A 26582-nucleotide genomic window follows, 5' to 3' on the forward strand; every position below is an offset into this window, starting at 1 on the left:
ACTTTTCTTTCTGGCAACACAGACGCATTGTCATTGTCTCTGGGTTGATGGTACCAAGAAAAAGAGAAGCTTTATCATCCCCGTTCTAGTTTTGTCGAAGAGAAGAAACCCAAACAAATGTCTCTGGATCACGGAGCTTTCTTTTTCATTTTTTTTTCTTTCCGGCCAACACAGACATGGTCTCTGAGCCTGGATCGTTACGAAGAAAAGAAAAGATTGGTCGCCGAAGCCATAGCTACAGCTAGCTTGAAGAAGTCTCTGATCGTTATGGAAAGAACAGGCCTCTGGCGGTGACAGGCACGAAAGAAAAAGAAAAAAGAAGAGAAACTAGAAAACATAACCTCCTAATCCTCGAGTGGAACGAAGTGGTTGTCGGTTACTTGGTTTGCCTCGGTGTGGCGAATTGCTCCCTTTTCGTCCTGTGAATCGAGACACACTCCATTGTTTGTAGCCAAGAACAGAGAAAAGAAAAAAGGACTGCTTGACTTACTCGCCAGATGATCCCAAGCTTGTCCAGATTGACGAGCGTCTCGTCCAATCCAAGCATCAACTTGTCTTTGAATTTGTCCTCCATTAGCTGCCTGCATTTAAAGTACAGATCCTGCCACGCGAAAACAGTTTAAACTCTTTCTTTTCTGTTGAGTCTAAGAGCTCGTTCGTTCGTCTCGGTCGATCAGTTACCTCCTTGGAGGCTGCTCCATGCGCTGTTTTCATGAGAGCGAAATAAGCCACAATCGCCAACTTCACCTACGAGGGGAAAACGTCATTGCTGAGCAAAGCAAACCAAACACGAAGAGAGAAAAAAAAAGTCACAGACCTCTTGCTGAATCGTGTCCTTGATCAAGCTGATCAAAACGTCCCGGTGCTTTTCAACTCTCTTGTCACGGACGAGCTTTTCCTTTAGCATCCTTTTGATTCTTCGCACCCGTAGTACAAAGCTGTGAGAGAGGAGAGTTACACAGGGTTGAAAACACAAGGAAACGTACGTACGTTGTTACTAGTGCTACGCAGTAAAGAATGCACGCTGCCAAGATAGCAGCTGCTACTGATGGCTGCTTTCTCTGAAGGACCTTAAACATAACCTGCGAGAATTGACTCGAAAGTTTGGCACCGGGATGAGACCAAAAGTTGAGAAAATCAACACTTACCGAGCCAAAGATCACGAAGAGGACGAAAGTCAAGACGTCTGCTCCACTCGGTCGAAGAGCTTTCTTCGCGGGCTGTTAAGATGAAGAAAAAATCGTAAAGTTTTAGCGTCAAGTCGGAATGAAACGTACGAGTACGAGCTCCATGTCCGCCAAAGGCACATCCACGTAGTGCTTGATACGAATTCCATGCTCCAAGCGCCTGGAGAACACTTTCCTCTTTTTTCTCTTCAATGGTCTTGGATAAGAAAAGAAAAAGAAAACAAGAGAGATAGAAATCATACTTGTAGAGGACCACAACGTGCTTGTAAATAGGCTCCTGTACCCGCGCCTTGCGGAAGAGGTCGCTTAGCCTATGCATGCTTTCATGTGAGCATCATACGTTCATTCATTGGAAAAAAGATGAACTTTGGAGATCACACAGTGTAAGAAAGACCACCTGATGTCACCCGCATGAAATCTTTCCACTTCCTGAAACCTCGTCTCCCCAGCTTCCAGTGCGCTCCTGGGAGGCGTGGCCTGTTCGACCGGCATTTCAACCCTCTCGCTGTCAACAAACGTGAAAAAATTACGACAAAATCTGTGCAAGGAGCGAACAACTTACCACAGGGCGTGGACAATGTAGTTTTTCAGACTTTTCCAGAGGGCCTCCAGTTTCAGGAGGACATACAAGCCAGATTGTTGGTCAGTGCTTACACCTCGATGGAAGATAACAAACTGCTTAGGAGCGTGTTAGAGTTGAGGCGCTGCTTCATTGATTGATGTACCTGGTTTTTGGTGAACTGGGATTGTTTTAACCCGAAGGAATTGGAGAGGAGCCTCGTGTCGAGCTGCACAATCAGTATACTTATTGTCAAGCGTATTAAAGTCAAAAGTTCCAGCGGTTTAAGTTTTACCTTGAACGCACCTTATTGCGGTCAATCCGAATGCGAAGTTTGAGAAGGTAACGGCTGGAGGTCGCCACACTCCACTCTTCATCCGTGAGTTGCTTGTATCTCCCTCGCTCCATGAGCTAATAGTAGCCACGCGAGTGCTTTTGAATCTCAATCACAGCACTTCTACGTACCTGGAAAAACTTTGGTAGAAAGTTTTGCTCGTGAGCTTCAACATTAAACTCGTCAACTGGGAGCTCACTGTCACGAGGATTTAACTTCGCATAGGTCGCCTGTCACACCACAATCACGAACGATAAATGTCCTCCAGGTGAATGAATGAGTGAGTACCTTGAGCTCCTTGTACTCCTCGTCTTGATGTTTAAGTAGCAGCCTTTCGATTCTCTTGCACAGTTGCTTGAAGCTGTCCTTGTCTTCAACTAAAGAAGAAAAGCGACGGTCACATGAATTTTGCAATGCGGATTCAACTAGAGAGACTTACCACCTTCGGCGAGCCTGTCGATCAACTCGGCTTTGGAAACCGAAATGCCCGACTCAAGAGGAAGCTTGAGTATGTTCTTCTTCTGGTCCATGACCTCCGGCTTGTCCCTAGACTGTTACATCTTGCTTATGAACACAAACGAAAGAAAGCCCGAGAAACCAGCACGCTATCAGCTACTAAAGCAAGGTATCGGAATACGTAAAAGCTACATTAACTTTGGAAAAAAAAGAATGGAAAAACGACACGATATACAACTCACGCCGACGAGATTCTAGCGACAACTTCGTCAGTTGTTATCCCAATAATTTCGTTTGCTCTTTTCAGAGGGTGGGGCGCATACCTTCCCAATGAATCCTGCATAGACGCCCATTCACGTGATAAAAACGTGATTGAAAAAAGTTACCTTGGATACGATTCCCAAACGCTCCAGTTTTTTCACGGCATCCTCGACTTCAAAGTTGCATTTCTCGTCAAACTCCTCCAGCAGCACCTCCTCGCAAAGCTCGTCCAGAGTCTTTAGAGCAAGAGAAAAATCCAATCAGCTGTGTTTCTTTCTACACAAGAGTGAAAGGCATACCTGAATGGTGTGCTTGCCTTTCGTCATCAGCACGTAGTAAGCAAGGATCACCTCCTTCACCTGGAATTTCGAAAGTATGAGAAAAGAAAATCAATGAGTTTTATTTACCTCTTGCTGGATCACATCGTCGCAAAGATGCAGTAAAGTTCCTCTTCCACTATCGAGCTGTTTGTCGTACATCGAATTGGTGATAAGCCGCTGGTACTCCATCATGTTAGCGTGGAACCTTCAGGACAAAGGTCATTAGTATGAAGCGTAAGAAAATAGGAGAAGAGGAACTATTACGTGAAATAGATCTTAGCGCAGTAACTAAGAAAGCCACCAAGGATAGCTAAAGCGACCCATATATCAGACGGATGTGCTTCTAGTGTACCCGAAAATGCAACCTGTGAGTTCGTCACAAAAACGTTATCGACTCTAAGCATGTTGATGGAAAGAAAAGCTTACGAAGCCAATGATCGCTGAGAGTAGAAATTTCACCCAATCCATTGCTGTCAAGCTCGGGTTCTTCTTCTCTGGCTAAAAGAGAGGACAAAGAAAAGTAGCCTCAAAAACAAGAAAAAAGAAAAAAACGTTTTCTACTTACGAGAACGAGCTCAACGTCTGCCATTGGGACGTGCTTGAATTGCTTGATGCAAATTCCTCGATTACCATATGGACTGGTGTCATGCCGGGGTGTTGCCAGTCTGCATTTTAAACTCAACCTTGTGATTACATCAAGATCAAGGATCATCTATTGCGTCTACCTGTACAACAAAATAAGTCGCTCAAACGTAGGCTCCTGGATGGTAGTCTTCTTGAGAAAGTTTCCAAAGCTGAAATAAAGGACCATCAAAATATTTCACCTTTGTGAAAAATGCTCATCCCGAGCTTACGTAATTTTCATGTTTTGGATGCGAATTCTCTCCACATACTGTTCGGTGTCGCTTAACGCAGAAGAGCCATCGGCAGGACCAGGCTGTGCTTTGTTCTGCTCACGTCCTAACAGCTTCCGCAACCTGGAAATTGAGATTGGCTTTCTATGAGAAAAAAACACAGCGAAAGCAGTCACCTCAAAAGCCCCAGGATCCAATCCCAAGCTCTCGAAATCAATTCGTCCAGCTTTGCGCTGATAAATGCATCAGTGCTTTTATCAAGCCCAATGCCTCGGCGATACATCACATACTGCATAGTACATGTGAACAAGAAACTCGAAAAGAATGAACACGGACGTGAATTTACCTGGTTAGTGTAAGTTGGCATCTCCAAGTCTTTTCTCTTTTCGAAAAACTTGCCGAGGAGCTTCGAATCCAGCTGAGCCAAAGATGATAGAATCAGTTCATGTCTCGAAAGTCCATAGAAAAAGAAGTTGCTTATACTTTGTTTTTATCAACAGAAATGGGAAGATTGAGAAGATAATGGCCCGAAGTCGCAACACGGAACTCGTTATCGGACAGAACTTTAAAGTTGCTCTTCTCCATGAGCTTCAAGAGCACTGCAAGCATCAGCCACCAGCATTGCAATCAAGTTGTAGCTACATTACCATGGCGTAAATATCCAGGAATCGCTGCTCCAGCTCGTCGACTCTAGCTGCAGAAAGGTTCTGCTTTTCGAGTTTCTTGCCACCATTTGCCGGATCAAACAAGGCGTACAATTGCTGCAAGGTATCTCGCGATCATGTGAGCAAAACACCGTAAAACCAGTGAAAGTTTACCATGAGCTCTTCAAACTGGACATGGTACCATGCACGAATGAAAGCCTCCACTCTTTTGCACAGGAGGAGAAAATCAGCTTGATCCGCCTTTTGCTCTGCATTGTAAGAAAAAATGTTGTGTGTCAAAGGTTTAGAAGAAGAAAAAAAAGCGAAGAAATCCACTCACCGAGACTGTCAGCTAGCCCAATTATCAGCTTGGGCTTCATCGTCACGATGAATGGCTCACGCTCCAGCCGAATAACATCCTTTCCCGCTTCCATTTGGCCTTCCGAGCGACAGAGACGCTACAATCCGGGAACTTGGGAAGAACACCAAAGAACCCACTAAGTGTCACGCTCTGTGCTCAGTCAGGAGATAAGATGCCCGCCTTGAAGACCTTGAAAACCCGGAGATCTACCTGCATTGGACGAGAAAAACGCATTAGCGTAGATTTTATGTCGTGTCAAGATTCGAACCTGGGATCTCATTGTCTTAGTTTTCTTCTAGCTTTAGCTTTCCTTGATTCGAAAGGCTTGCTTTCTTCTTGCTTGCGAAGAAGAAATGGCTATCGCTTTGCTTCCATCGACGCATTTGCGAGAAGCACATAGGCAGCACCGTGATCCGGATTCACATCCAAAGTAGAGCGTGCTGCAACTGTGGCATCATCGATCGGTCCGTGGGTTGCAAGCACGCATCTCCACTCCAGGCCGTCCGGCACAAAAGGCATGCTTTTGACTAGCTCTCGAGCGTCGCCCAGATGCCCGGCTCGGCACAGGAGATCAACAACGCAACTGTAGTGTTGCTTGGAAGGATTCAAGGAGAAATCCGCAACCATGGAGACGAAGAGTCGGATCCCCGTGGAGACTTTGCCGGAGCGGCTGCATGAAACGAGGATCCAAATGAAGCAGCTCTCGTTTAGCTCGTCAAGGGAAAAGAAAAACTCAAGCGCTTGATCTAGATCTCCGCCCCGGGCATATGCAGCAACCATCAAAGCATCAAACGAAACATCTCTTTCCGGAGATTGATCAAACACCCTCTTCGCTTCGATGACTTTACCAGCATGAGAATAAGCTTCTAGCATGGCTTTCCAGGACAGCAAGCTCGGGTCTCTCCAAAGATCATGCACTTCTCTTGCTTTTCCTAGATACCCATTCAGGGCATAAGCCCATATAATGGAACTCACAGCTAAAGAATCGTGGCTTGGAAAGCTCTCGAAAACACATCTAGCTTCATCTAAACAGCCGCTGCGCCCAAGAACACCGATCAGAGAGGTTCCACACACAAGACTATGCTCTGGCATATACCTGTCGTACAAGATCATCGTGTCCTCAACATGCCCTCGTAAGGCATAAGCCGTGACAAGCGCAGTCCAGACCACTGCGTTCTTGAATGGAATCGCATCAAACATCTTCTTTGCATCATGTAACTTGCCAGACTTCCCAAGCCCTGTGATGAGAGCTGCCACAGCATTGCAAGTGTGCTCCGCCATAGATCTGAACACTCGAAACGAATCATCCAGATGCCCTCTACGAGCATTTGCGGCGACGATAGCTGTGGCAGAGATAGAATCGTGCTCCGGCATTGATTCAAAGATCTCGCTCGCCTGCTCGAACTTGCCATGATCGCTACAACACCCAAGAATCACACTCCACGAGATTACATCTCGTTCGGGTAAACGCTCCAAGAGCTCTCTGGCCTCTTCCAAATGCCCGCATTGGCACAGCGCCGATAGCATTGCGTTCGCACATACAAGTGAGTGCTCCGGCATGGAATCGAACAGCTGACCAGCTGGACGCACGAGCCCAGCTCTGCCGTACGCAGACACCATGGCATTCCACGTCACCAGGTCCCATGCTGGCATTGTGTCAAACATCGCCTTGGCAGCGTCGATGCTTCCCGCCTCGCCAAGCGACGCGACACACGCCGTCCACGTGGCAAGATCGGGGTCGGGGATCGCGCCAAACAGGGACTTGGCGTGCTGGATATGCCCGTCGTGGGCAAATGCGACGAGCATGGAGTTGCAAGAGATGGTGTTTATTTGGGGCATCTCTTCGAATATCCTTTTGCATGTAGAGGAATCTTGGAGCTCCGCGTACAAGGCTAGCATATGGTTGCACGAGACGAGATCTCTCTCTGGCATGACAGTAAAGAATAGCTCTTCGGCCTCAAAACGTTTATTCTCTCTGGAGAAGAGAGAGAGAAGCGCGTTGAATGAAGCCAGAGATTTCACGGGGAGCTCCTCGGAGACAATTCTCTTGGCATCTTCCAGATTCCCAGCTTGGCCGTGTGCTATGATCTTGGAATTCCAAGCCACAAGATCGTGCTCCGGCATCTCGGAGAATAGATTTTGCGTAACGTCATAACGCCCTGCCTTTGCGTTTGCCACCAACAAAGCACTCCACGCCACTATATCCCTCAAAGGCATGTCATCAAACACCTTTTTCGCGTGATCAAGATACCCTCTTTGGGCATATGCCGAAAGCAGGGCAGTCCAGGTTAGAATATTAGGCTCTGGATTCTCCTCAAAAACACACTTCGCTAAATTAATATCACCGCAGTAACAAAACCCAGATAGCAGAGTGTTCCACGTCGCGACATTTCGAAGCGGCATGGAATCAAACAACGCTTTTGCCATATCCATTTGCCCTGTTTCGGCATATGCATTAACCATAGCATTCCACGCAACCAGGTCTTTGTCTGGCATGTTTCGGAAGATCTTCGAAGCATCTCCTATATTCCCGTTTTGTGCATACAACGTCAGCATGATGGTCCATGCTGCCTTGTCTGGCCTTTCGACGTCGCCAAAGAGCTTCTCGGCCTCGCAGATAAGCCCATTGCGGGCATATGCCGAGAGCATTAAGGAGCACGAGAAGGTATCTCTGGACACGATGCTGTCGTACACCTTCCGGGCATGCTCCACGCTGCCGCACCTCCCGTACATCTCGATAAGCTTGTTTGCCAGGAAAGTATCGCCATTGGCAGCCGGGATGCGTGCGTGAATTAGCACGGCGTTGGAGAGGCTCTTGCAACATTGGATCTCTCGGAGGCATTCGAAGCGATCCAGCTCAAGCTCGAACTAAAACAACCTCTATCACTGATTCGTCTACAACAAAACTCTCCCACCGTCAAGATACTCCCCCTAATTTGGCAGGTAGTATCAATCCTCACAATTCTTCCCCTGTGAGAAAACTCCAAGAAAACCAAGTTCTGCCACACGAGCCATTGGATGGTGTTTTCCCTCTATACTCCAGCGGAAGACTAGTAATAGCAGATATTCAGGGTAGATTCTCCATCCATGTTGACATGTTGCATACATTTGGGCTCGCAAAACCAGGGATGGCAATTACAAGGCTCCAGTGAGTTTTTCTTACTCCAACTTGGCCTCTTCCTAGCCACTCTCAGCTCTATGAATTCTCTAAAGAGTTTCCTTTATTGTTATCAAACTGATTGGAGCAGAAAATAGACAACTACCTAGAACGACCATCAAAACTGTGTGAAAACCAATCCATGATAGAGCTTATAACTCCAGTTGATTTATACATCCCATAAGCAACATTCACCAAAAACACCCCACTACTTTTTGCAGTATTACACAGTCTGAGATGGACTAAAAGCATGTTCAAATTTGCAAATTTACTCCTAGTGATAGGGATTCTTGCTGAAAGGTGCAATAATTCTCTCTCGGCAATAGGGGTTCATTTAAAAAGTTTGTGTTCTCTGTTAAATTTGGATAATGAATTTAGTTTATTATAATTAGCTAACAGCATTTTGAAATAAAATAACTAAACAAATCTTTGTGGTGTTAGAATTTTCACTATAACCTTCCTCTGCAACTCTTCTTCTTCGTCATGGCCACCATTCCCAAGAAGGCTTCTACAGCTAAGTCAATCTAGTATGTTCTTGCTGTTAAACCTCTAGAGAGAGAAAAAGAAAAAGAAAAACTAACAATATTCTAGTGTAGGACCTTAAGTCCAAGTCAAGACATTCCTTACAATATTGTAAACATGTAAGAAATAATTTCCCTTCACATGTTTGATAGACTTCCATGGGATAAGTTCCACTTTCAATACCTTTGGTTACACTAAAAACTAGAGAAATCTAGAGAATCCATTATTTCCAACTAGGAAAGGATTCAACACTTATTGCACTATCAGTGCCTTTTTTATTAGTGCTTAATTGCATTGCTTTATACATCACTTATTAAAGTATATAATATTATAAGAATTTTTTAAAAAAAATTTATTTTTTATTTTATTTTAAATTATTTTAAACATAAATTATGTTTATAAGTTTTAGTTGACCAAAAGGGTTTATTAGGAAAACTAGATGAATATAAAACTAAATTACAATCATTTTGAAGACTTAAAAATGTTGGAAAAGTACAAATAGGATTTTTCTTACAAAATAAATTTGTTCTCCACTCTACTTTGTATAATGATGAAAATAAAATTATATTTCCACTAATTTGATTTTGTAGAAAGCAGTTAATATAATTTCTCTTTCCAGTGTTTGTTTCCCAAATAATATTTTGTCCAGAATAAAGTACAAGATTACAGTTTAAATGTAGTAGTAATATATTTTTTTTATTTGGAGATATTAGAAAATTTTCTTGAAATAAAGTATGATAGTGGTTTAGCTTTTTTCCACTTATTAATATGCTTACAAAAACATAGCAATCATTTAATGATTTTGGTTTATTCATAGATGAATTAATATAATATTCAGGATTTTCAGGTTCTGATATACCATCCCGATCATAATAAATTTCAAACTTTTTAGAAGTAATTCTTATGGAATTTGCAGCAGCAAATAATATTTTATCAAAATATTTTTGATATAATCTTCTAAGCCCTTCATATAAAGAACGTCCTAAAGTATAACCATATTCTCCACTTGCTTCACAATTAGGAGTATTTCCTGTATAACGTGAAATTTTAATAAGAACAATTCCACTAGTTAAAACTATTGATATACTATCAGACCAATTTAATGGATAATCTTCTTTCTTCTGATCAATAAAAGCTATTAATCTATCAATAGCATCAACAATTGTACTCATATCAACATCATTTATGCTATTTGGAAAACTAAATTCTGTATTATCACCATATATGAATTTCAATAATTGTATTATTAAAAAGCAAAGAGTAGTATATTTACCCATATATATTTATCTTCTACAAATAATGAATATATACTATATAAAAATCAATTTTATATAAATAACACATTTGAAGTTCTCCATCCAATTGAGCAATATGGCAGTTAAGGGCCACTATAGTCTAAAGCAATTAAACAAAGTAGCATGTCATGTGTTATATGGGCCCATCAAAAGACTATACACTTGCCAAATGTGATTAAAGTTACAAGCCTAAGAGACTTATATAACTATACATTTGCCAAAAATGACTGAAGTTATATTCTATGTATGATGGAGAAAAACCATTAAGCCTATAACTTGGTTTGTTCTCTATTCTTTGTATTTTGAACAAATGGGTAGTTGTAAAATGCACAAAGCATAACTTTGTCATTTAGCTAATTTGAGCATAGTGTTATACTTTATACTCAAGGATAAACAAAGTTTTTTAGAACTTAGTGCACTCTTTATATATTATTTTAGTAGTATTGTGTGAAAAATGCCTGATAAAGTCACTTAATTATGAAAGGATTTGTACACTTAAGAGGTGAAGCATAATTTTATCACTTATCTAATTTAAGCATAATGTCATGCTTTGTGCTCAAGGATAGAATTTACTATGCTTTAGCAAAGTTTTTTAGAAGTACACTCTCTATATATTGTTTTAGCAATATTATGTGAAAATTGCCCAATAAAGTCACTTAATTGTGAAAGGATTTGTATACTCAATAGGTGTAAAATAACATTTACATATGGGGTAGAGACATTTTATTTATATTATTTTTTCACTTTTGACTAAAGAGTGATAGAGCAAAGGAAGTATGAAGGCTTTGTAATGAAATGAAATATATAAACCATAATAGACATGACAAAGCATGCTAAAAAAGATGAGGGCATTTTCAAGCTATAACAATATAACAATGCATATAAAATTATGGCAATAGGTTATAATTAGGATTTTATAGCTATGTAGGTGTCTAAAATAAAATTTTGATATATAGAGAATTTGGACAAAGTGTGAAATCAATATGGCTTTGAGATCACTCTTAGCAATTACCTTAAATTAGGATGAGGACCCATAGAGGTTATGAGTGAGATTCCTCTAAATGGTCATTAAAATGACTAAAGTAGAATAAAAAATTTAATTGCTTACAATTAATTTGTTAATAAAGTAATTACTTTCTTTTCAAAGAGCTCAAATAAATTAGAAGTACTTGTGACAGTGAAGCAAAAATTTAACTATGCAATACTAAAGTTGTATAGAATTCAAAACATTAGATGATTGAGTTGGTAGAGAGCTATTGGGTGTTATACAAATGTTTAAAGACTGTTCAAATCAGCCCACAAAGAAGGCTTAGAACTTTTGTCACATATACATTCTTCATTTCTTATGGGATATTCTAATAGTCATAAATGACTAAAGTTTTGAGTTTCAAAAGGAAATTATTAATGTCATGGTTGTGGGATGTATATAGAGCAACTATAGTTATATAACCCTCCCGCAATCATGATATTAATAATTTCTTGATTATCTAATGTTTCTCTACAACCCTCCCATAACGTTATTATCTAAGTAATAGAGCTTTATACAATAGCTCTATAGTTGTATAGAGCAATATAGAGTAGTAAAGATTTAACTTTATTACTTGAATAATGAGGTTAATTGTAATATAAACTTCCCTAATAACATTATAAACAACTAAATTTTCCATTCTACTTTAGTCACTTACATCTATCCAACCACCACTACTTTGGCCTTAGTTAAGCTCCCTCGCCAAAATTCCCACTTATTATATTAGCTTTTACTTGGTCCTATTTAATTTTAACAACTCACTACACAAGCAATAGAACATTAACCATCTATCCATGGATTCCCAAATTCTCTTTCAATCCCCCTTCTTGAATTAAATTGGACTTAAGGTTCAATTACACTTCCTACAAGCACAAGCAACCAAGCACACCAAGCCTCTAAGTCCCTAACATCTTTTAGTACAACAAAACTTGATCATGGGACTCTCTAAATCCCAAGCCTTGGATGTAATACTTACTTCGGGACACTAGGGGAAACACTGTGGTTTAATGGCTCGATATAGGTACCCTTACTCCCGCATTTCCATCCAAAAGGGAAGGCCCAAGCCTCTAGGAAGGGGCGAAAACCAATGAGCTATAAGATACTCAAGTGGGGCACCACTCCATATAAGCCAGAAGCACTATAGTCATGTCCCTTCTAGGAATGGGAGTTGCTCTTGAGCATTTTCTTGGGTGGCCCCTCCAACACCACTCCAATCCATGCTCACTCCCACCTGATGCCCTTAGGCCCTAGTCTCAACCTCAAGTTAGTTTGGAAATACCACTAGAGAGTTCTTTCAAGATTGATTCCTAGACCTCACTATCCCTACTATACTTTTAGAACCCTCTACAGCATCCCCCTTGGGAAACACACGCTTTAGGCTTTCACCCCACGACCTAAATTAGTATTTGGACTTGGTCTCACACTTGATCTTGGACTTAGTTTTGGACCTGATGTCGGACTCAGTTTCGGACCTGATGTCGGACTCAGTCTCAAACCCAATCTCAGATCTTGGACTTGGTCTTGAACTCGGTCTCAGAGTTGGTCTTGAACTCGATCTCAAACTCGGTCTCAAACTCGATCTTGGATTCAATCTCAAACTCAGTCTCATTCGATAAACTTTTTATCATTCCAATCGTGATTTCAGGGTTCCTTTAGTCTCCAATATCTCAGAGAGTTGATTCTTTACAATAACCATACCCTTGGTCACTAAACAAAAGGATCACTCTTCTTTCTTTCTATGAACTAGGATTTTGGGATGACATTTCGAAACACCACAACCCAACTTAGTCCTAACACTTCTATATATCATGACACTTGCTATGTGTCAGTCCCTCTTATGTCCCTTTCTAAAGACTCACTTATTAATTGCTTTATACTCATTCCTAAAGCACTTCGTTGGGAGGTCTACTCCCACTCTCAATTTTTTGAGTTAGAACTTTTAATCCAAATGTGTTATATTTGTTGGACTTCCACTTTGACCACTACCATATGGCACCCTTTCAACCCCACTTTGGGGTTTAAAAATTTGTGCCTTACAAATATATGTGATCAAGTTAATTCATATAGTGGGAGTAGTAGTGGTCTTTTAATTGCACTCACAAAGGTGCAATTAAAGGATTACAAATGCTTAAATGCTTAAATAGGTAGGATTTACAAGAGGCATTGATATTTATGAGATATTTGTATATATGCCCAAAGAAAGCATCAAGAATGGATTACTTAAGGCTATTTTGGGTCCTTTTACATTAATAAAGGTCTTAGTTACTATCAATCTTCCATCAATTATGTGTGACATGAAAGGTTATAGAGTTGCTAAGCAAAAAGAATTTATTCCATTTTATGGAACACTAAAAGTAGAAGGAGAGTTCATGAATGGTAGTGTGGGCTCATGTTTAATTCTTGAGGAATATGGTTTTTGAAAATGTATAACTATTGAAGAGCAAAAGAGAAGAGGTTTCATTGATACATAGGGAGTTATTCATAAACATTTATCTTGGATGGACAAATTTCCCACCTTGGTGAAAATTGGCATGATGTAATATTGCAATATTGCTAGTTGCAAACATGGATATAGTAGAATTAATCTAATGAAAACAACATTTAGGAATAAACTTTCCACTAAGTCAATAGATGAAAATCTCATGATTAGCTTAGAAGGGCCATTTATTGAAACATTTAACTTTGAGAGAGCTATTGGAGAGTGGAAAAACTCAGCTCACTATTAACAAATTTTTATTATATAATACTAATGTGAGTTTTAGGTTTGGATGTTATAAACCATGTTAAAAGGCTTGAGCTAATTCATTCTTGCTCTAAACTCTAAGTCTTCGGGCAAGGTCATTGTTTCCCTTTGATTTCAAAAAATGGCTACTCTAGCTCACAAGAGTTTATTGGTTCTAATGAATACCTATTTTTTCCGAAATCCATGTTATCTATCTGAAATTGCTGCTAACTTATGATCATGAAATCTGAGCGCTACAAGGAGAGCGAAATTTCTATTAAATGTTTCCTGATCTTGCGCTTAGCTTCCTTGATGAGATTCACAGTGTGGTTAGCTTGCTAGAGTAGGAATGGAGATTAACAAGGTGCTCTTGGCCTGAAGAAACCACTAGGCAACAAATCAACCACAACAACTCCATTGTTTGCATTATGGCAAATTGTTATCTAGAGACAAACTTTGCTACACAAGAATTGGGTGAGCTTAATTGAGATGAGAAAAATTTCTATGATTTCTTGTGTTGGAAAGGCCTCGTGTGACATGCAGTGAACATTAAACTCATAAAGGCTATTGAATTCTCCATCTAAGTATTTGCTCGCAATTGCTTCAAAGAATAGCTTCGCAACACTGGATCTTGAGGGCCTAATTGGGAAGAAGCTTATAATGCAGTTAGCAAGTAGAACAGGGCAAGGGATAACTTGAGTTGGTCAGCATCTTTCAAAGAAGGGACAAAGAAATTTGAGGTGAAATCTAGTTAACACAGTTGAATACTATAGATGCTTATGGTGGTGGAGATGTGTTTGGGCTTGATGATCTCTTGGACTTTGGAAACTACTTCCTCTGAGAATTAAATTGGCATGGCTGGGATAGAAGATTATCATTAGCCCTTTTTTATACTTCCAAAAGCTTGCCTTGAAATCCAACTAGTTGAGCATCTCCAATTATAGTGGACAAAGAAGTTAATGAAGTAAGCATTTGTTAATTCCTTCTTGATACTTTGGTTCCTTCATAATCTTTTTTAGTGGTTGTGACTTATCATCCTTCTATATTTAAAAGAGTAAGGGTGACATATTCTATCGAGATTCTTTTCAAGCTTAATGGTGGAGATGAAAACACATGGCAAAAAAACAGTTGAGGGTGAAACGTGTTTTTTATAGTTTTTTTCAATGCATTTTTCCAGGAGAGCTTATCACCGCGGCTGCACACCATGAGGTTCACTGCATGATTGCATTGGTTCTTACGTTATATACTTTGTGCTCATGAATCTTTCCTTTACTGTCCAATTTGTACTCAAAGATGCCATCAAAGAGACCTCCACAGCACTTGTGGAATCGTGAACAGACCATTTGATCACAATAGTGTGCTGTCCAAAGGCTGCCAGGCACTCAAGATTTCCACCCAGATCGACTTGAAAAGCATTCTACCATTCAGCCGGAGCACCTGTATAATACACTTGTAAGTCTGTGAAAGCAGTTTACTGGATCTCTGAAAGAGATGTCCTCTCTGCACCATTCAAGATAAGCGACTCTACGTTTACTTCATTCTCCTGTATATTTGATAGCTCAGATCTCCATGGAACAGAACAGGCAGCTCCTCCCTGAAAGTCTTGATGACATAGCCTACATTGACATGGTAATCCAGACTTCCTTCCTTGCTCTTTGCTACTAACAGATCCTCTACTTTGCTATTCAGCTTGGTTGAGAGATTGCAATAATTCACTTGAAGAGGTTGCTTGAATCTATCTCTGCTGCTATATGCCAAGCTCGGCACTACCTCTAACGGAAGCAGCTCACTACACACCATCTTGTCAAGTTCGCTGCAAACTGAATATTGTCTTCCTCAGTCAAGCTGATTTCTTCCAGTTCTTCATGCCAAACAATGGTATGGCACTCTTAAGTTCGAGGTAAAAAGCTTTCACATTTTGTTTGTCAAGCTACCTTGGTTGACTTGCACAGGCTTAACCTCAGCGAGTCCATCTATCCACTGGCAAGTTCTCAGTGTTGAGAATAGCGAGCCAAGTGGCAGTGACTGAAGAGGTGAGTTTTCTATTTTTGATGCTTTTAGCTCCCTAGCAAACATCTGTATTCTCTTTTCTTCTTCTCTAGATTACTGACAACCTTGCTTGGAATGTATTACAGTCATACACATTGGAGATTAAGTTTCTTGAAGCTCTCTGATGCTTCAAACAAAAGGCAAGCACTGCCACCGTCAAGCATACATGACAATTGGCTTCAAGAAGATGATGGCTAGGTTTATGAGTTTTGCAGTTGTCAATTTTGCAACTGTTCTTGGCTCTTCTGTATCTGCCAAGTGAGTATTTCCGAGATATGACTCGATTTCTGATGTTGAAGCATGTGAAGCTTTTATGCAGTTTTGGTCAGAGTCTAGAACAATGCACTGGATCTTTGCACAGAAACACGGAAAACATTCAAAATAACCCAGCACTTGAGGTGATATGCTCATTAACATTTGTGATTTGTTTATCTCGAGGCATCTTTTTTTAGGCACTTTGAGCATTGACTTACACGGGAACTTTCATTGGTGGGGGCAATGATTCTAGCAAAGAAGGCTCTGGAAGAAGCTTATATTACGAAGCAGATGATCTGTTTTCAGACCTCTTGAAAGATGAAAATGAAGGCTCAGCATTAACAAGAAGTGACTATATCGCTTTTAAGGTTACAAAGGTCCACCTTGCAGGAACATCATTGGTTGTATCCTGGAATGAAGGCTACGTTGGAAGCAGCAATGGGGTACATGCTCTAAAATTTATCCCGCAGCTTTTGCAAGTCTATTTCGACGTTGCATTGCAAGATATGAGCAATTGTAAGTTCCAAACCTTTGCATTTAATCCGCTGCTCTTTGTATGTTTAGCACTACTCTGCACTCTTTTACCTATGGTCTTCTTCAGAATCAAAGCCATGTTTCCGGATAAGGCATTTTCAATTGAGGTAAGCAAGATTAGTTTACTCATAAGCTGACTCATGTTTTAAATCAGGTCCAACAAACGTGTTGTCAGTTTGTGCACACTTTCTTCAAGAAATCTCCTCAATTCATTGCTCTTTGAAGGTAAGCCTTTCTTATCTATTTGAAGTTGTTATCCCAAAAGAAGTAAAAACATTGCAGAAGCCCATCACCAGTCAACCTCAAACAAGTGACAGTAAAGTAAGATGGATTTCACAATGTTTGAGTGTTAAACTTCTATTACATTTACTAGACTGAGCTTCCTTTGCAACTATGCTGAGTGGTTGGAGACCATGGGGGTGGTGGTACTTGTTTCAAGGATGGTGTAAGAGAGCTCTTTGAAACTTTGGAGTTGGTTCTCTACAAAAATCTCTTCTTATGGTAATTGAAAATTCTCACTGTTTATGTTGTGTCTAATCTTCACAAACATCCAGGCATAAAACTTCTGCCATCCCGGCCCAGTCCCGGCTGCTATTTTTTGTCATAACCGCCATAGCAAAGCTTGCAACGTGCCATTGAGAGCTCTTGCCTAGAGCTCGAGTGCTAAGGTTTGTTTTTTTTTTTTGTCTTCTCTAAGGAACTTTCTTGAGTTTAAGTTGCTGTTCTTGATGAAGGTGGCACAATCACATCAACTACTCAAAAAGACTGTCTGGAGAAGAATTGAAGATCACCATTGCTGCCTACGACTGAGTCCCTGGAGTGGAGAAGCTGGTGATGAATACAAAGATGGACCTTGCCTTGCAGCTTATACAGCATGAGAAGCCCGAGGGCTTGCTACATTAGTACAAGGCCATGGAGCTGTCCACAAAGTTCAATTTGTTTCTCACATGTCCAAGAAGATTTGGCCCCCCGTCGATCACAACATGGTCAGATGCTACTAGCATTTTGGACAAATATTCACAGGTTATACTTCCCACCAAAGGATCAACTACATGGAAATAAGTTCAAGAAAAACAAAGAGAAAACTCACAAGGATCTGGCTCACCCAGCAATGCACAAATTGAAACAAAACTTTGCAAATTGTAAGAGCTGGACTTTAATTCTCCTTGAGAGTTTTCAAGAAGATCTGTCCACTAGGATGAATGTTGCAGTGATAGATTCACGTTTTAAACACCACCTACATTTTCCAATAAGAGATAAGATCTTTGAATTCTTCCTCCTTTCCACATTATCTTGAGAGGCTTTAATGAATAATCGCTGGGGATGCTAATTTTGACCTTATAAAGGGATCCTATGAGATCAAGAAGAATTTCTTCAAAAGTTGAGAATTGAGCTAAGAAGTCTATCTGATGGACTGACGATTGTGGAGACCCACTCATAGAAATTATTGGCCTTTGGACTGGCAAAGCAATTCTCTAGTGGATCTCTGTGAGCTTCTTCTGGATTTGCTTCGCCCCACTGTGCCAAACCACTCATAACCTTTTGGAGTAGATTGTAAATCAGCTGTTTACAAATATTTTTAATTCATTAATTATTTTATTAATATTATTATTGAATTAATAATGAATGAATTAAATAATTATAATTAAATATTACATTAGCTGATTCTGCTAATTTACAATCTTTTATTTCTATCCACTCAAAACCTTTATGATACACATGCTACAATGTGAACAATACTCAGCCAAGGACATTCAACCATTCCCCACTTGGAGCATGTCGGGATCTGAAAGAGAGAAGCTTGAGAAATTTATGCAAAGCCAACCATTGATCTCACTATTCCAGCCTTTGGGATGCCCACAAATTGTTGGCATCAACTAGCAACTCTATACTGCAAGCAAAACTGGTCATAGAAGGGAAAAAGAAGAAGAGCTAGGAGAACTTTACCATGGCTATCTGACTTTAGTGATGTCTGTCAGCTATTCACATACTTCCCAGCCCACATGGTTGGATGATCTGCTCCCCTATGCACAGAAACATGAGCTCTTATATCGCAAGAGATAGCAAGAAAAAAAAAATTAATTACCACTCACACATTGCATAGAAGATAGGATCTTTGCTTTTGTTGAGAGCCTTACTCACTGGGTGGTGGTGTTGCTCCATTTCTGAGATGCAAACATTGTTTGCATACTGAGCATGAGAAGGCTGATTTTTCTTGTGAAAGCAATTTTCATACTTGAGATAGTCAGTTCCCTATACGAGAAGAAATAACTCAATTGACATGTTGAAATGGAACAAAATTAGCATGTTTACTGTACTTGTGTCTTGAAACTCGTGGCTCTTTGAAGCCACTCAATGGCATTTACAAGTCATTCTCCTGGAAAACATCTACAAATGATAAGTTGTTCATTGGAAAAAAGAACTCTCTACCTTCCAGTAAATTTGACCAGATCATTACCTGTACTTTTGAGATCCATATTGAGATCTTTTAGCTTTCCTATCATTACCGCATCCTTGATCTCTGTATGGACAAAAAAATGTTTTCTATTCTACATCTTCTTTGTAAGCTCCTGAGTTTGGACTTCCCGGGAGGTCACCCAGCCCAGTACTATTCACACTCAAGGACGCTTAACCCCAAATATCCCAAGACCCTTAACCGTTTGGAAAAGGGGGTGCACTCTTATTCATGGGCCCTTTCCCTCTATATTTGAACCCCGACGGATCGTCTCTCAAGTCGTTCCCTTTGGTTGCTTACAATCCACCACGCTTCCCTGCAAGTTCACGCCCTCGTGAACAGAAGCTGAGAGCCGCAGCTCTCCCGAGAGCCCCGCTCTCTTGACACCCTACCCCTCGGGTCAATCAACATGTGGTGCGATTCCCTTAGCCAACCAACAGAGTCGGACCCGAGACCCCTCTGATACCAAATGTAAGCTCCTGAGTTTGGACTTCCCGGGAGGTCACCCAGCCCAGTACTATTCACACTCAAGGACGCTTAACCCCAAATATCCCAAGACCCTTAACCGTTTGGAAAAGGGGGTGCACTCTTATTCATGGGCCCTTTCCCTCTATATTTGAACCCCGACGGATCGTCTCTCAAGTCGTTCCCTTTGGTTGCTTACATTCTTCCACAATCGTACAACTGACCTCTTCCAAAATAAGATGTGAAGCTGGCTATATATATAGATATAGCATTATAATTTGGCCCCCCTGGGAGATTTGGCCCCCCGTCGATCACAACATGGTCAGATGCTACCAGCATTTTGGACAAATATTCACAGGTTATACTTCCCACCAAAGGATCAACTACAAGAAGATAAGTTCAGAAAAAACAAAGAGCAAAGTCATAAGGATCTGGCTCACCCATCAATGCACAAATCAAAACAAAACTTTGGAAATTGTAAGAGCTGGACTTTAATTCTCCTTGAGAGTTTTCAAGAATATCTGTCCACTAGGAAGAATGTTGCAGTGATAGATTCACGTTTTAAACACCACCTACATTTTCCAACAAGAGATAAGATCTTTGAATTCTTCCTCCTTTCCACATTATCTTGAGAGGCTTTAATGGATAATCGCTGGGGAGGCTAATGTTGACCTTAGAAAGGGATCCTATGAGATCAAGAAGAATTTCTTCAAAATTGAGAATTGAGCTAAGAAATTCCATACATGCAAGGAAACCCAAAAGAAAAAGAATGGTCAAGATGGCTTGTGAGCCAAGGAAATGGCAATCTCCCTAACCAAGGTTTAACCAAGTTTACATTGCTGAGTTCACACCCCATTGATCAAAGAAGTATATGTATGAATTTGTATATGATAAATGTATCTGTAGTTGATTCCCCAGATAAATCCCTGCAACACGACCCAGTGATCATACAAAGATAGAAGATGGCCAACTGTATATGGCTTTAGAGTTGGTAGCAGCATGCTCAAGGCTGGATGGTTGCTGGTGAATTCTTGCAGACTTTCACCTAGCATGCTAGGTAACTGTAGAGCAGCAAGGAAAGAACATTCAGAAACTTACTTTGTGAGGAGTCAAATAATCCGGAACACCTTCTGCTCGAAGTTCCTCAAGGATCTGAAGAAAGAAACATTTAGACCATGAAAGGATACAAGAGATTCCTTACTGACCCTGCCATCTTGCAAGTTATACATAAAAGATATTGATTAGAATCCTTTCTATAATTTTAAATTTCTATAATAACTTCCTATACAGTGATAATAATTGCAACAATATGGGATATGAGAGACCATCTGCTTATATTACTTTTGTTACCAATAAAAGAAAGGGTATATGCAAAGACAATGTTCCATTGTCATAAAAAGTATTTGTGGATATTGATGATCTCCAAGGTATAACTATCAATCTCTACACTAAAATGACATTATGAATTTCAGACAAACGATTTAAAAAATATACATCATCACTACTGGATGATGAAAACAAACAACTAATTCTTTAGGATTCATGTCACCTATGTAACAGATGTCTTATCTATTCCAGTGGAGCTGGATTCCTTGCTAGTTATCATTTTAGTTATCTTATTCTCACACTTGTTCTCAAGAACTATCTGCAATCATCAAATACACAACTTCATTTTATATAGAAATTCTAGAATTTGCAGTCAATGGCAATAACATGATGAAGTGAAAGAAATGAATACCATTTAGATTATTCAATGAATATTTTTGAATATTGGAACATTATTTATTTTGACCATTATTTGTCATTACATCATGGATTCTAATATCATCCATTTCACTTGTTAACATGAAGCATGGAAGTCATACAAAAAAAGGAAGAACAAAATCAAAATTCATCCAAAGCCTTATCAGTAAGTAAAATTGTGTGATTAAGGAAGCTAAAGATATATTTGATTTTAATAATAATGTCAAAAAAGGAAATTTAAAAAGCTGTCCTCATTGATTTCTTACCCATGGTTTTATTTATTGGCAGGGATTTTTCTTAGTTGGAGGTGGAAATGAAATGTCACCATATGTCTAAGAAATAAATTTAAAATTTACTAGACTTGCCCCTAAAAGTTCAAACCCTTCATTGATTATATATATAGAAAAAAAAAAAAGAGCTATATATAGATCACAATTTTTGGTTTTTTATTTGCTTAAGTAAAACCTGCAAGAGACTGGGATAGTAGTGAATATATCTAGAATATTTTACCATCTAAGATTGTTATTCATTTAGTTTAATATTGTATTTATAATTTATAAAGATGCTTATATTTTATAAACTTTCCTAAACACTTCCTAGTATATTCTTATTTATTCTACCATATAAAGGTTGATATGCAATAAGATCTTGATTTATAAATTATGAACATCCTTATAGTTGTTGATGAATTAGATTATTGAAAAATACTAAATAAGAATAGAATTATTATTAAACAAACCAAATATTGTTATATGCAATATAGTGTTAGGTCCAATTGTACAGCTACAATGCCATATACTAATATTAACGTAGTAGGATTTTGGTAACTATCAAATTGGTTTCAATTTAGACCATATAAACTAGGGTTTTTAAGGTCCTTTCCATATAATTATGTAAAAAGATTTAAAATAATAAATAATAAATAAAAAGATGGACAATTAGATGGAGTTCTACTTAATTAATTAATTAGCGTCTGATGGATGAAGACTACACCCGGGTGAGCCTGAAACAGGCATTCAATAGAAGAAAAAGAATCCAGAATCTAGAAGCCAGTGATAACTTATGCCGAGAAATTCTCGTCATGCAGCAGGATTAGCTTGCTTGCTCTTTCAATGTCGACGACACTGCAGGACTGAGAAATCAACGTGAGAACACCAAGCTTTCTTTACCAGACCCCGTCTGCCAGGCCTGTCCTCTGCGTCAAAAGTCCCTGCGACGAACACGAAGCATTAGATTCTTGGAGAAAAATTTCTGCTGCTAAACCTCTAGAAATACAAACAAAGAAAGATCGGCGAGTGAAATTAAAATACCTCTATCACGTGGAAGTCAAGTCTAAGTCCAAGTCAAAAGTTTCCTGGCAATGGACTGGTAGCTGGCCAGCAACGCACGTTGCAACAGAAAGAAAAAGAGTCTCCCTTCACGCGCGCTTGACAGCATTTCAAAGGATGAGCTCCACCTCCAATGCCTCTGGGAGCGCTGGGAACCAAAGAAACAGCGACCCAGAGAACCCACTGTTGCTTCCATCCAGGAAAGGATTTAGCGCTCGCGATGAGATTGCGAGAGTGTTCTTCAGAGGTGGATCCTCGTTTGATGCGTGGCTTACTGCTTGCACAGCACAGGTAAATGCTCTGAAGATCTCTCGACCTTTTTCAGGTCAAACTTTCAGGTCGCCCAAGTTCTCCTCACGCTCCCTTACTCTTTTGCTCAAATGGGAATGGTGCCGGGTATACTGTTCCAGCTCGTGTATGGGCTTCTCGGGTGCTGGAGCTGTTATATGACCACCAGCCTGTACGCCGACTATGTTAGAATTCTCGACAGGCAAAACTCTCGCCGAGATGACCACATTATCCAGGTGTGGTAGTGTATGAAGAGACACTAACCTCTCGAGACACTGGCTTTCAGTGGTATGAAGTTTTGGGAGGCCTCCTGGGAAAAGGATGGAAAATGGCCGGCTTGGCATCTAACTGCATCCTTCTTCTTTGTACTGCAACGATCCAGCTTATAGCTTGCGGAAGGTATGGAAAATCTGAAAGGTGAAAGTGTTGACAATGGTTAGAATGGTCGCAGCACCGTTTGGTATATCAATGATAGTTTTGAGAAAAGAACATGGACATACATCTTTGGAGCCGGCTGCTTCCTCACGGTTTTTGTTCCAACAGCTCGCAATTACCGGCTGTGGGCGTTTGTAGGAATCTTCATGACGACTTACACAGCTTGGTTTATGACAATCTCTGCTGTAATTCATGGCAAAGTAAGCGTCCAATCTTCTTCTTCTTCCCTCCCTTCTAGTGTAATCGATCTACAGGTAGAAAACGTCGAGCATTCTGGTGCAAAAAGCTCGGTCCAATACTTCACAGGAGGCACAAACATTCTCTACGCATTTGGAGGTCACGCAGTCACGCTGTAAGCCAAATAAAAAAGAAGAGAGAAAATCTTCTTTTTGTCCCCCAGCCAAATCCTCTAAAACGGGCAGTTATTGAGTTAACAGAGAGATCATGGATGCAATGCACAAGCCAAGAAGCTTCAAGATTGTCTACCTCTGTGCCGTGCTCTACATTTTTACCCTCACAATACCTTCGGCGGCGAGCGTCTACTGGCGCTTTGGCGACGCAATGCTCCACAATCCAAACGCACTGGCCGTCTTCCCCCGCACGAGATTCAGGGACGCCGCCGTCGTCCTCATGCTCGCGCACCAGGTAACGAGCTCTCAAGAACCCTAAAACAACATCTTTAAGGATTTTGAAAATTCCCGCCAGTTTATCGAGTTTGGGGTTCTTGCGTTGCCCATCTTCGTGATGTGGGAGAAGCTCCTGGGCGTCCATCACTCCAAGAAGCACTACATTGTCAAATCCCTGTCGAGAATTCCAATCGTGCTCGTCATATGGTTCATCGCGATCATGATCCCATTCTTCGGGCCGATCAACTCTGTCGTGGGCGCGCTGCTCGCAAGCGTTGCCGTCTACATCCTTCCTTGCGTCGCGTTCATGTATGCAAGGCAAGCCCCCGAATCACGAAAGGTAAAGAAATCTCTCAGCGAATGGATCTCCAATTCGATAGAGTTTTACCTTCTTCCAGGGCGCCTTGGAGCAGCCACCCTGCTGGCTCTTGAGGAGCTGGGTGCCCATGTACTGCATCAACCTTGGATCGGTGCTGTGGGTCGCGATCGTGGGCGTGGGATTTGGGGGATGGGCGAGCGTCAGCAATCTAATGGAGAAGATCAGCAGCTTTGGATTCTTCGCAAGGTGCTATCAATGCAATAGCACAAGGCACTGAATCCGATGATCAAATGCTCTGGGTCTCCAAGCGGCGACCGCAGCGATATCTTCTAACATGTCGGCGATTCTCTCTCGCATCTTGTGCTGCTGTTCTTCCCGAACAGGAATCATGTCGCAGCTACAGCGCCTGCGTCTCCCGATTGCAGCAATGTATCAGATCCCAGGCGCTCCGCGATGGCCAAAGGATTCACGATTGGATACTGGGCTCTTCGCTGCGCGGCGACCCCTTTCTGGGCAACCTGGTGATCCAGATGTATGCCACCTGCGGCAATGTGGCCGGATCGTGGTGGGTGTTTGGAGAGGGCATCCATCGCCGCAATGTTTTCTCGTGGAACACAATGATGGGAGCGTTTCTTTCGAGCTACCAGGTGGACGAAGCAATGATCCTGTTCAAGAAAATGCCCCAGAGGGATGTTGTCTCCTGGAACACCATACTTGCAGCAAATGCCCAACTAGGCGATTTGGACTTCTTACAAACGATCTTTGGCCAAATGCCACAGAGAGGTGTGATTTCATGGAATACAATGATAACATCCTTTGCGCAATCAAAAGATACGTCCCGCGCCATCGAAGCTTTTGCGAAAATGCCAAAGCATACTGTCGTAAGCTGGACCGCGGCGCTGACTGCATTTGCCGAGAATGGGCATTTTGATAACGCTTGTGTTCTCTTCGATTATATGCCCGAGCGAAACGACGTCTCTTGGAGCGCAATGGCGGCCGCCTACGCCGAACACCTCCTCCCGGATCGCGCCATCGAAGTTGTCTCCGCACGGATGCCGCAGTGGAGCATCACCTCCCTGAGCTCGCTCATCCAGGCGCTCCTTCAATCCCACCGCCCGGATCAGGCATGGATCGTCTTCGCTCAGATGAACGAGCGCAACGAGTTTGCCTGGAACATCATGCTCCAGGGTCTGCTCTTTCACGATTTCCCCGCCGGGGAGCTTGTTCTCGATAAAATGCCCTGCTGGGACGTTATCGCTTGCAATACCTCCATTGTAGCATATGCCCAAAACAGACATATTGCGAAATCTCGCGCTATTTTCTTTGCGATGCCGCACTGTTCGGTGGCTTCTTGGAACGCCATTCTTGACGCATTTGTGCAGATAAACTCGGTGGAAGAAGCTAGTCGGATATTCTGTCTGATGCCTTGCCAAGACGCAGTGTCGTGGACGGCAATCCTGGCAGTGTATGCTCAGAATGGGCATGTCACCAAAGCACAGGGTCTGTTTCAGAGAATGCCGGCGGGAAGGAGCATATTTGCGTGGAATTCACTGCTCCACGCGTGGAGCCAGGCTAAATTTCCTCACACGGTGGCCGCCATCTTCCATCGCATGCCCGGGCAGGACTTGGTTTCCTGGAACACTCTTCTCGCAGCCTATGTTCGCAGCGGTTTTGCAAGAGAATCGCTGCAAATCCTGTGCCGCATGGATCTGGAAGCCGTGGGGATAGACGAGATCACTTTCATCAGCGTCTTGGATTCCATCTCTGCGGCCTCCACAAACTGTGATAGCAGGTTCCTCCTCGATGAGTTTCTGGGCAATCCAGAAGCTTACAGTCTCGTCCAAAGTTCTTGCGTGGTGGCAAACGCGCTTGTCGCCGCCTGTGCGAAGTCTGGCTATCTCGCCGATGCCTGGACAGTCTTTTGCAACCAGTCACCGGGACATCACTTGCTGGAGCTCCATGCTCTCGGCCTATGCGTTAAACGGCCACGAGCTCCAATCCTTGAAGCTTTTCCAATGCATGCTACTGTCGGGCCTGGTTCCCGACGAGACCATCGTCGCGATTCTGCTCTCCGCTTGCTCGCACGCCGGCCTCTTCGAATCTGGAGTGGAGTTCTTCCGCTCCGTGAGCCAGGACTTTAGCGAAGTGGAAGCCAACTTGGATCACTACTCTTGCTTGATCGATCTCCTGGCGAGAGCTGGGATGCTCGAGGAGGCCGCGAGTGTGATCCAGGAGATGCAATTCGAGGCCAGCTTGCTCATTTGGACGTCAATCATGGCCGGCTGCATTGTTCATGGGGACGTGACTAGAGCATTGCTGGCTGCCGAGGAGATCGCTAGAACGCATCCAGATAGTGTCGTTGGACCGAACTTTGAGAAATCGCTTG

General features: G+C 41.6%; 5 protein-coding genes and 1 long non-coding RNA gene across 7 annotated transcripts; 2 read left to right on the plus strand and 4 right to left on the minus strand.

Annotated features, from left to right (window-relative positions):
• Nucleotides 1–106: 106 nt before the first annotated feature.
• LOC112347656 lies at nucleotides 107–2688 on the minus strand. The gene is made up of 15 exons (XM_024678891.1): nucleotides 2520–2688; nucleotides 2369–2457; nucleotides 2212–2310; nucleotides 2053–2157; nucleotides 1913–1975; nucleotides 1750–1862; nucleotides 1585–1692; nucleotides 1430–1498; nucleotides 1278–1347; nucleotides 1149–1220; nucleotides 991–1082; nucleotides 818–938; nucleotides 682–747; nucleotides 491–601; nucleotides 107–419 (listed from the first exon to the last, which is right to left on the minus strand). The coding sequence occupies exons 1-15, from the start codon at nucleotides 2608–2610 to the stop codon at nucleotides 345–347; spliced, it is 1344 nt and encodes a 447-aa protein (XP_024534659.1). The 5' UTR covers nucleotides 2611–2688; the 3' UTR covers nucleotides 107–344.
• A 17-nt stretch (nucleotides 2689–2705) lies between these two features.
• On the minus strand, nucleotides 2706–5256 carry LOC9656004. The gene is made up of 16 exons (XM_024678890.1): nucleotides 5245–5256; nucleotides 4956–5186; nucleotides 4790–4884; nucleotides 4619–4732; nucleotides 4455–4559; nucleotides 4318–4389; nucleotides 4148–4260; nucleotides 3972–4094; nucleotides 3843–3911; nucleotides 3683–3782; nucleotides 3544–3615; nucleotides 3382–3482; nucleotides 3205–3322; nucleotides 3097–3156; nucleotides 2923–3033; nucleotides 2706–2873 (listed from the first exon to the last, which is right to left on the minus strand). Exons 2-16 carry the CDS (start codon nucleotides 5047–5049, stop codon nucleotides 2775–2777), a joined length of 1446 nt encoding a protein of 481 aa, XP_024534658.1. The 5' UTR covers nucleotides 5050–5186; nucleotides 5245–5256; the 3' UTR covers nucleotides 2706–2774.
• Nucleotides 5257–5333: 77 nt separating this feature from the next.
• On the minus strand, nucleotides 5334–7709 carry LOC112347614 (pentatricopeptide repeat-containing protein At2g35030, mitochondrial-like). The gene has a single exon (XM_024678727.1). The coding sequence runs from the start codon at nucleotides 7707–7709 to the stop codon at nucleotides 5334–5336; it is 2376 nt and encodes a 791-aa protein (XP_024534495.1).
• Nucleotides 7710–22617: 14908 nt separating this feature from the next.
• LOC9657082 (auxin transporter-like protein 3) lies at nucleotides 22618–24548 on the plus strand. Of its 2 annotated transcripts, XM_002973903.2 has the most exons (8): nucleotides 22618–22819; nucleotides 22867–23052; nucleotides 23103–23215; nucleotides 23268–23451; nucleotides 23506–23603; nucleotides 23689–23896; nucleotides 23957–24217; nucleotides 24276–24548. In XM_002973903.2, exons 1-8 carry the CDS (start codon nucleotides 22646–22648, stop codon nucleotides 24471–24473), a joined length of 1422 nt encoding a protein of 473 aa, XP_002973949.1. In that variant the 5' UTR covers nucleotides 22618–22645; the 3' UTR covers nucleotides 24474–24548. The 2 variants fall into 2 exon arrangements, with proteins under 2 accessions (XP_002973949.1, XP_024534710.1); XM_024678942.1 differs by having other exon boundaries at nucleotides 23268–23603.
• Nucleotides 22766–23188, minus strand: LOC112347671. Its single transcript, XR_002992840.1, has 2 exons — nucleotides 23081–23188; nucleotides 22766–22986 (listed from the first exon to the last, which is right to left on the minus strand). It is a non-coding gene; the product is annotated as an uncharacterized LOC112347671 (long non-coding RNA).
• On the plus strand, nucleotides 24487–26337 carry LOC112347615 (pentatricopeptide repeat-containing protein At4g02750-like). Its single transcript, XM_024678728.1, has one exon. It carries the CDS (start codon nucleotides 24487–24489, stop codon nucleotides 26335–26337), a length of 1851 nt encoding a protein of 616 aa, XP_024534496.1.
• Nucleotides 26338–26582: the final 245 nt, after the last annotated feature.

This window comes from Selaginella moellendorffii, unplaced genomic scaffold, assembly GCF_000143415.4.
Source record: "Selaginella moellendorffii unplaced genomic scaffold, v1.0 SELMOscaffold_23, whole genome shotgun sequence".
Classification (NCBI taxonomy): domain Eukaryota; kingdom Viridiplantae; phylum Streptophyta; class Lycopodiopsida; order Selaginellales; family Selaginellaceae; genus Selaginella; species Selaginella moellendorffii.